This window comes from Aquarana catesbeiana, linkage group LG02, assembly GCF_042186555.1.
Source record: "Aquarana catesbeiana isolate 2022-GZ linkage group LG02, ASM4218655v1, whole genome shotgun sequence".
NCBI lineage: Eukaryota > Metazoa > Chordata > Amphibia > Anura > Ranidae > Aquarana > Aquarana catesbeiana.
Genome location: NC_133325.1, coordinates 340,367,115 through 340,377,583, shown reverse-complemented (window position 1 = coordinate 340,377,583; position 10,469 = coordinate 340,367,115). Strand labels below are relative to the sequence as shown.

At 41.9% G+C, this 10,469-nt stretch overlaps 1 protein-coding gene across 50 annotated transcripts in view; it reads left to right on the top strand.

The window, feature by feature from the left end:
• The first annotated feature begins 447 nt into the window (after nt 1-447).
• ABI3BP (ABI family member 3 binding protein) overlaps nt 448-10,469 on the top strand; it is a 496,221-nt gene continuing 486,199 nt past the window's right edge. For 44 of the 50 annotated variants that reach the window (XM_073614909.1, XM_073614887.1, XM_073614930.1 and 41 more), the window contains exon 1: nt 449-658. In XM_073614909.1, the coding sequence (XP_073471010.1) occupies nt 580-658 (79 nt within the window). In that variant the 5' untranslated portion in view covers nt 449-579. Of the gene's footprint in view, nt 659-10,469 lie in introns of all 50 variants that reach the window. The other 6 variants (XM_073614932.1, XM_073614923.1, XM_073614924.1 and 3 more) reach the window with 2 other exon arrangements.

Genomic DNA, 10,469 nt, shown 5'->3' with positions numbered 1-10,469 from the left:
TCCAAATGAACTGTATTTGTCAGCCTCACCGGATTCATGAATCAATTTCCATTAGTACTTTTTGTAACTTTTTTTTTCTCTGGAAACAAAATTTATATAGCAGCTATACAGCTATATCTGCAGTTTTATTATTAGCTCGTCTTTCCACGATCTATTTTTAGCACAGCCGTGATAGTTTAATGATAATAACAGGACTATTACCTCTACTTTGCTCACAGTAACAGTTCAACAATTAAGGAAGTTCCACTTTCCTCAAATCCTTCCCTTTTCCAAAATCATATAGTTTTCCCCTAACAGAGAAAGCAGAATCCACTGCTTTTATTTCCAACTGCCTCTTCTACAATGTTTAATAGTAACCAGAATATGATTACATAAGCAATCTGATATTATTACACATATGCAAATCAAGAGAAACATTTTTTGGAGAGAGTGTCGTCATGTCTCCACCCACCTAAAACTTAGCTGTCAAGTTCCAACCCCTGTCACTGGAAGGAGAGAAGTTTAAACTCAGCTACCTTGCTGAGTGTTTCATACCAGCATCTATCTATCTCATTGTGCTTGACTAGGGGACTTGGGATCATGATTTCAAGGGTCTTTTTCCTGTTTCTCTTTGGAGTTATATCTGCACATCTTGGATATGCACAGAAGCTGTCAAAAGGCAAGTAATTGAAAAAGCAAATCAGTTTTTAAATGTCTTTGGGGGTTACTTTAAAAAAAAAAAAAAATCTTGATAGTTCATAGATAGACAGGTGATGCAAAGTGCAATGTTGTATGACTGTGTTCTGAAATCCATCAATTGTGATCACTACCTGATCATGCAATGTGCTAATCTAGCTACTTTCTCTATCACTTTGCTGTGCACTGTTTTGTGTTATTGTATGCTAAGGTTTTGCTTGTTGACATAAGCTGCATTCACTTATCTATATTGTTATATAAATTATGTTACTATACCTTTTTTCATTAATGTGCACAGATTAGCAAAACACAGACACTCCCCCTCTGCCTGGGTGGATCGTCCAGTGTAATCTGTTTTTTGGCAGATGGTAATTGTACAGATAGCAAAGCTGGAGCATGCAATAAAAGATTCTGCAAGTGATATTGTTTGGCTTTATAGCGGTTGGCATATGTATTTTTTTTCCACTTGTGTCCGATTTTGAACCGTATTAAGGGCATGTCCCTAATTAGTATAATCATGTGTGGGTTGATGTTGGAACATGTTTGAAGTCATCTAAGTCCTCTATCATTTTCAGCGTGACACTGCCATTGGGAATAGTAAAAGTTTAGTGACACATGTTTCTTCTTCATTCTTGACTGTGTTCCAGCCCAGCACAGCTAGGGATACTTTACAGGAGTTGTACTGTATCACTCAGATGTTATACTGTAGAAAGGAAGGTTCAGATTTATATGAGGAATAGTTGCGATGTAGATTTATTGGTAAACTTTGTGCTAAGAGAATATTTCAACAGTCAGTGATATTCAGTTCTGAAATTTTCATATAAAAATAGCATTATAAAAAAAGGAATGTAACTATAAATGTCAATAAAGTGCAAGGTTCAGTTCACACTGCCCCAACCTCCAGTGAGACTTTGCCAGGAGACTTTCTGGCGACTTGAGTACTACTTTGAGGCACAAGTCGGATAGAAGTCATCTTGAAGTAGTACAGGAACCTTTTCTAAAGTCAGAGCAACTAGTAGTAGTAGTGCTAATTAAGACAGCTCTCATTGAGAAACATGGGATTCCACATGTCACATGACTTGGGGTCTCACAAGTCGAATGCCAAGTCGCGGAAGTGTGAACCGAGCCTAAAGCGTAAACTTTTGTTGGGTTACACATGTCAGGCGATTTGGGGTCTCACAAGTCGGATGCCAAGTTGCAGCGGTGTGAACGAGCCTAAAGCTCAAACTTTTGTTGGGTTACACATGTCACGTGACTTGAGGTCTCACAAGTCGAATGCCAAGTCACAGAAGTGTGAACCGAGCCTAAAACTCAACCTTTTGTTGGGTTACACACGTCACGCAACTTGGGTTCTCACAAGTCAGATCCAAAGTTGCGGAAGTGTGAACCGAGCCTAAAGCTCAAACTTTTTTTGGGTTACACATGTCACGCAACTTGGGGTTTCACAAGTCAGATTCCAAGTCACGGAAGTGTGGACCAAGCCTAAAGCTCAAACTTTTGTTGGGTTAGCCTCAAAACATATACTCATGCAGCCAGCATTGTCCTGCTATAGTCTGCTGCTCTGCAATAGCACGCCAGGGCCCACACCACCATCTTCTTTGCTTACTTCATCAGGAGCCAGCTGTCTCTTCCAGGCAGCTGGCCCCTGATTGAGGACAGCAGTGCATGCATATCTGCAGTAGGTTGCCTTGAAGCCTCCTGAGATGCGAGATGTTATGATCCCAAGAGGTATTTGCATAAACAAAATCTCCTATTGTGTGAAAGGAAAGGGGAAAGAGCAGTTACATGAAAGTAGAAGAGGGTGAAGATCTGCTTTTAGTATTAGGAAATGGTTAGAACTCCTGTAGCTTTGGGGTTATGTTACTGTCTGTATTCCCAGGGGCACCCACTCTATTTCTCCTAGTGTCCATTGTCACCAAGATAAAAAGTGTTAGAAATATAAAATTGTATAGTTGTCACCAGAACAAGAATAAATCAGAAATTGTCAGAGCATGAAAACCTGCACAAACATGTGGACAACTCTTTAGGTGACAACTGTCTAAAAGCATACCTCCCTACATTTTGAGATAGGAATGAGGGACACCTACTAGCAAACGTATGTAGGCATATGACACGCCCCCCTGCCACACCCCCTTAAAGGAGAATTAACCAAAAAAAAGATGTTAATTAAATCCACAAGGGTTTTTTTTTTTTTTTTTTTTACCACTACTATACCTTTATATTGGCTCTTAAAATTTACAAATGCGGCAATTTAGACTTTGGATGAAAGGTTTAGCACTGGGAAACACTTTTTGAAAGATAAAAAGTGCATTTTATATACCTCTATATAGATCAGACCAAAATGAGGGACAAATGAAGAGGAATGAGGGAGAGAGGGACATTGCTTCAAATCAGGGACAGTCCCTCGAAACCAGGGAAAATTGGGAGCTATGCTAAAAGGGATTTCCCCACACTTTGGAAAGATCTCCTCTTACTTCCCGTTGTGTCTATGAAACAGAGAAATCTCAAAAAGAAACCGATGAAAAGAAAACCTGGCAGGGGTTTTAGCCAGGAACGCAGTTCCAGCGCCTCAAGCACTGAATGTATGTAATAGCAAGGGGTGCAGGGGTGTGCTGGAGGGTAAACTGATGCTGGCTGCTGGGGGACGGGATCTACCATTGAAGGAGGGGTATATTGTTGCTGTAGGGGGCCGTTCTGTTGCTGGTGGGTCTATTGTTGATGGCTGCTGGAGGGTCTGGTAATGCTGGTGACTGGGGAATCTATTGTTGCTGGGGGGCTCTTATGTTGCTGGTAGGTCATTTTTTGCTGAGAGGGATCTCCTGTTGAGGGAGGGTCTATTAATGCTAGCTGCTGGGGGATCTATTATTACTGGGGGTATCTATTGTTGAGGGTGGAATCTATTGTTGTTGGAGTGGGATTATGTTGCTGGAGAGTCAATTGTTGCTGGGAGAGATCTACTGCTGAGCGAGGGATCTATTGTTGCTGATTGCTGGAGGGTCTATTAATGCTAGCTGCTGTGGGATCTATTGTTGCTGGTAGGGGTCTATTGTTCCTGGGGTGTATCTGTTGTTGATAGGGGGCATTTTGTTGCAGGGGGTCTATTGTTGCTGGGGGATCTATTGTTGACGGAGGGTTCTACTGTTTCTGGGGAGGAAGGGTGGTCCTATGTTGCTGGTGGTCAATTGTTGCTAGGAGGGATCTACTGTTGAGGGAGGGGTCTATTGTTGCTGGAGTGTCTATTAATGCTGGCTGCTAGATCTACTGTTGCTGGTAGGGGTCTATTGTTCCTGGGGTGGATCCGTTGTTGCTAGGGGGTATTTTGTTGCAGGGGGTCTAATGTTGCTGGGGGGATCTGTTGTTGCTAGAGAAACTATTGTTGAGGGAGTGGTCTGTTGTTGCTGACTGCTGGAGGGTCTATTGTTGGTAGGGGTCTATTGTTCCTGGGGTTGATCTGTTGTTGCTAGGGAATATTTTTTGCAGGTCAGAGTCTAATGTTGCTGGGGGAATCTATTGTTGCTTGGGGCTATTAAAGCTGACTACAGGTGGGGGGGGGGGGGGGGGAGTAATGTTGCTGGCTGCAGGGGATCTATTTCACTGACTTTCTTGTAATCATTAACAAATTCCATACAAATTTCCTAGTACCACAAAATTATACTTGGTTTTCTGATTTTGATTGCAAGATTTAACTAAAAAAACAATAGAAGTAAAATGTTTTTATGACATACAGATCACTTAATAGTAATCTTTTACTGCCATGGAAAATAGGTGCTTAAATATAACAGGGAATGTGAGAATACAGTTCATCTGTTAATTCACTTTTAAGCTGCATTGGCAGTACACTAAAAGACCGGTTCTGGAACGTTGTGCTGGATCCAAAGTCTTCACTGACTGCAATCAGGTGTAGAATTTGTTTTTTCACCTCTGATTGGACACAGTAAGGAAATAAGACATGTAAAGGTAACAAAAGTATCTCAGGAGACTATTTTTTATGTATGGGAAAGTCTGACATAAACTGGAGAGAGATTTTGTCAGGTTTGTAACAAGTCATAAATATTTGTGTTACTAAGCACTAATAAAAAAGTATTGATAAATGCTTGAGACAACCTTTGGATGTGAACTGGACCATTTACAGCAGATCAACCCAAAGGAATGTTAACACGGAATTGGGCATATGTCACCAGTATTGTTGTACAGCGCGCCCTGATCTGGCTGTATACAGTGGGGAAATTGCTGGCAGGATGTTCTCATCCTTTCTCCAAACTCTAGTCTATGAGATCCTTCATGTTGGAGCATATAAAGCAATAGATAATTTAAAGGCAGGTATGGCTGGAGGGAGCCCATTCCCTTTTAAAGGTGCAGAAATACAACAGAAGACCAGCAAAGCACAATGGTAACTAAAGGCATTTAGTATTTTGCCATGCCTAATCCATCAAACTAAACAAAAATGGCAACCACCCTCATTTATAACTAGCTTTTACAGTAAGGCTGCTTTCACACTGGGGCGGTAGGGGGCGTCGGCGGTAAAACAGCGCTATTTTTAGCACTGTTTTACCGCGGTATTCGGCCGCTAGCGGTGCGGTTTTAACCCCCCGCTGGCGGACGAAAAAGGGTTAAAACCACTCGTATAGCGCGGCTATAGCCACGGTATTGCCGCGGTATAGCCGCGCTGTCCCATTGATTTCAATGGGCAGGAGCGGTGAAGGAGCGGTGAATACACCACTCCTTCACCGCTCCAAAGATGTGGCTTGCAGGAGATTTTTTCTTCTCCTGCCAGCGCACCGCTTCAGTGTGAAAGCCCTCGGGCTTTCACACTGAACAAACAGCGGAGGCTGTTTTGGGGCGACTTGCAGGCGGTATTTTTAGCGCAATAACGCCTGCAAACCGCCCCAGTGTGAAAGGGGTCTAAGGTGCACATGGAAGGGCTTTGCACAGGTCAAACAAAACAATTACACTGTCTACCATATCCCTCACCATGCACCATGTCAGGCCAGCTTTTGTATGGTAACCCACATCCTTCACCAAATTCTGATTGGCAGCTCATATCTCTCATCTGATAGAAACTGCACATTGTGCATTGCCAGTTTGGCAGCCATGATGCCTCACTAGGAATAAAGATATATTTCAAAGTGGTATAGCATGAGGTAAGAGAAAAGAGCTGGGCTTGTAGGCCTTTATCTCTTGCTCTTGTTTATTTTAGGTACTTCAATATTTCTGTTCTTTTTTTATTTCATTGTATTGTAGTTTACTTCATTTAGATCCATTTGTTGTGAAATGCACTCACCTATGCATACTCAGTGTGGCTTATTAAACCATTAAACCACTAGAAAATGATACTCTAGAAAAAACAGTGAAGCCATAGAGCTTCGCTTTTTACTCCAACTGTGATATGTCAGTGATTTGTCAATATTTTCATGCATTGTTGGGAGTTTACGATGATGGTGATGATGGGACCATACTAACATTTTACACAGCATACCATGTGACCCAAGTCCAGTATTCACCATAGTGCATTTTTTATGCTATTTTTTAGTACATGCATACATAAATTCAACCTTGCATGTTTTTCCCTCTTACCTTTTTTACCATATCCATATACAAAAATATACTCACACACCCAGCAAATCCAGCAGTGTTCTGTAGGGATCTGCCACTCCACTTCTGCACCTCCAAGCCCACACCTTCATCTTTTTGTCTGAGGGCACTGGGAGCCAGCTGTCTCTTCCAGGTTCTTGCAGCAGGCCTCCTGATGATGTGCATGCTTCATGGTGCATGCGTTGTAAACTACCCCAAGGCCTCCTGGAATGGTTGATGTAAGTAACCCAGGAGGAGGCTGCAGACAAGTTAGCATGTCATTCTCTCTTGGCTAGAATCTAGAAAGTGTGAGGAGGGTTCCCCAAAAAAGATGTTAAAAAAATAAATGAGCAATAGTGAGAAAGGAGGGGGTTAAGAGTGAAATATATGAAAGTGGGTGGGGTGGGTTTGAGTTAAGGCTTCCTTCAACTGGTTTATTATTTAATGACACTTTTTCCACAGTTGTTTATAGGGAAAGCTAAACCATTCACATCAGTCCCTGACCCACTGATGTAAGGCCAGTTGGATGGAAGCCAGTTAAACTAACAATATGTATTTAAAATGTTGAATGAAAATGGAGTATCCAGAGTAAACCTGCAAAACATGGAAAAATGTACAACCTCTATGCAGGTGGTGTAATACAACACCAGTAGGAGTACACAACACCCTGCTGTCTTATTAAATCAACACCCAGTGGGGAATTGTGCCGTGGTTCAAAGTACAGGGAATATCGACCATTAAGCTCATGAAGGTGAAGTTTTGATAACTTTTCATATTTTGCCCTATTTGTCAGAGAAGAAAGAAATATAATGTACTGTAGTATTAATATAAAGCTCAAAGAATATCTTCAATAAGGAGCATGCATATGGAGTTCTCTGATTAAAGTACAGTGCAATATTCCCAACGCACACGTTCCTGCAAAGATGGCTGTATTTTCAATTGGTTGCTGAAGCGACCATCGGCTGGAATCGTAAACAGTCATAAAGAGAAAATGTCACCAGCACACCAGGATCTCCAAAAATGGGTCCAAAACTTTAATCAATGATCGCATAGTTACAAAAAAGGGGATGTTTCGGAGCCACGCAGGACTCCTTCATCAGGCATGTGTCAGGTCACATGCCTGATGAAGGGATCCTGCATGACTCGGAAACATTACCTTTTTTGTAACTATGTGATCATTGAAAAAAGTTTTGGACCCATTTTTGGAGATCCTGGTTTGCTGGTGACATTTGCTTTTTATCTCTGATTAAAGTAGACGCATACAAGATCTTTTTTAATTTCTCAATGAACCCCTTAAACTGGCTTTACATGTCAAACTTTAGTGAAATGATTGACCTTTCAATTCTATTTTTTGCCAAAGTTTCAAAGCCATCAAAGACATTGAATGGTGATTTTGATCAACTGCAAGGAGATGGGATCGAAATTGCCTGATCGAACCTAGTAGAAAAAGTTGATTGCTGTCATGTTGTCATAGCGTGTTTCTGTTTTCCATTTTGCCTTTTTATAAACTGTATTAAATTTGTCAGTGTATTGTCCAGTTTCAACTTCACATTTTAGTTTATTCTGGTTGTTGATTGAACTTGTGGGTGGTATGACTATATTTGGGATTCGCAGTGAAGGGAAGGTGCTTGAAACTGAATAAAAATTGCCAACTGCATCCACATGCAGTTCAAGCAATCTCCCTTTTATTTTACATAGAAAATGCAGCACACCACCAGCATATATACAGTGGGGCAAAATAGTATTTAGTCAGCCACCAATTGTGCAAGTTCTCCCACTTAAAAAGATGAGAGAGGCCTATAATTGTCATCATAGGTATACCTCAACTATGAGAGACAAAATGTGGAAACAAATCCAGACAATCACATTGTCTGATTTTTGAAAGAATTTATTTGCAAATTATGGTGGAAAATAAGTATTTGGTCAATATCAAAAGTTCATCTCAATACTTTGTTATATATCCTTTGTTGGCAATGACAGATGTCAAACGTTTTCTGTAAGTCTTCACAAGGTTGTCACACACTGTTGCAGGTATATTGGCCCATTCCTCCATGCAGATCTCCTCTAGAGCAGTGATGTTATGGGGCTGTCGCTGGGCAACATGGATTTTCTACTCCCTCCCAAGGTTTTCTATGGGGTTGAGATCTGGAGACTGGCTAGGCCACTCCAGGACCTTGAAATGCTTTTTACGAAGCCACTCCTTCGTTGCCCGGGCGGTGTGTTTGGGATCATTGTCATGCTGAAAGACCCAGCCACGTTTCATCTTCAATGCCCTTGCTGATGGGAGGAGGTTTGCACTCAAAATCTCACGATGCATGGCCCCATTCATTCTTTTAATGTACACGGATCAGTCGTCCTGTTCCCTTTGGAGAGAAACAGCCCCAAAGCATGATGTTGCCACCCCCATGCTTCACAGTAGGTATGGTGTTCTTTGGTTGCAACTCAGCATTCTCTCTCCTCCAAACAAAGCGAGTTGTGTTTCTACCAGACAGTTCTACTTTGGTTTCATCTGACCATATGACATTCTCCCAATCCTCTTCTGGATCATCCAAATGCTCTCTAGCAAACCTCAAACAGGCCTGGACATGTACTGGCTTAAGCAGGGGGACACGTCTGGCACTGCAGGACCTGAGTCCCTGGTGGCATAGTGTGTTACTGATGGTAGCCTTTGTTACGTTGGTCCCAGCTCTCTGCAGGTCATTTACTAGGTCCCCCCGTGTGGTTCTGGGATTTTTGCTCACCGTTCTTGTGATCATTTTGACCCCACGGGGTGAGATCTTACGTGGAGCCCCAGATCGAGGGAGATTCTCAGTGGTCTTGTATGTCTTCCATTTTCTAATTATTGCTCCCACAGTTGATTTCTTCACACCAAGCTGCTTGCCTCTTGCAGATTCAGTCTTCCCAGCCTGGTGCAGGTCTACAATTTTGTTTCTAGTGTCCTTCGACAGCTCTTTGGTCTTAACCATAGTGGAGTTTGGAGTGTGACTGTTTGAGGTTGTGGACAGGTGTCTTTTATACTGATAACAAGTTCAAACAGGTGCCATTAATACAGGTAATGAGTGGAGGACAGAGGAGCCTCTTAAAAAAGAAGATACAGGTCTGTGAGACCAAATACTTATTTTCCACCATAATTTGCAAATAAATTCTTTCAAAAATCAGACAATGTGATTGTGTGGATTTGTTTCCACATTTTGTCTCTCATAGTTGAGGTATACCTATGATGGCAATTACAGGCCTCTCTTATCTTTTTAAGTGGGAGAACTTGCACAATTGGTGGCACAATTGCCCCACTGTATGCCTAAAGCCCCCCCCCCCCCCCCCAAGTAAACTAACAACACTAATAGAATGCATTTAGTAAAATGTGTTTATTACCTGAATTAACAAGGATTTTGTTTAATAGTCTTGCACACTGTCGTTGTTACATCCTGCTTATGCACCTCTTCCTGTGTCACCATTTGAAAAAGAACATATTTGATGGTTGGCATCTAAATATCTAAATAAATATTTTAATTTAGAAATGACTCCCATATGGTTTGAGAACAGCATGCAGAGTTGCATGTTACAAAAGATTTTTGTTAAATCGACCTTCAAGTGGTTCTAAAGGCTGAAGGCTTTTTACTTTCATGCATTTTATACATGAAGGTAAAAAACCTTCTGTGTTTCTGTGTGCAGCGCACACCCTCCCTTCCAAGCCCCTCCATTCCTTACCTGAGCCCCCTCCAACTCAGTAATGTTCACAATAGCCTCGGCTGTCCCGGGACTCTCCTTCCTCATTGGCTGAGACAACAGAAGGAGCCCATTGGTTCCCACTGCTGTCAATCACAGCCAGTAAGCCAATGAGCAGAGAGTGGGGGGGTTCCAAGCCACGGCTTTATGTGTCTTATGAACACATAGAGCAGCCGCTCAGGAGTGAGCACGCAGTGGTGTCCCCAGAGCAAGCAGCTTTCTCTGGGAGCACTGCTTGAGGGGGAGGAACCAGGAGCGCCGGCGGGAGACCTGACCCAAAAAGAAGAGGGTCAAAGCTGCTGCTTTAATACCACATTAATTAGAAGATAGCAATAAGAAAACATCTCTAGTATTGTTGTCTTTTTCCAAATTGTAAGCTTGTTGCCTCCTTTTCTTGTAACAAGCTCAATTCATATTTGGACATCTTTTACTGCATCACACAGTTCATGTCACTGTGTAATGACTGTTTGGACCTCTTAAATAACATAAAAAAACGT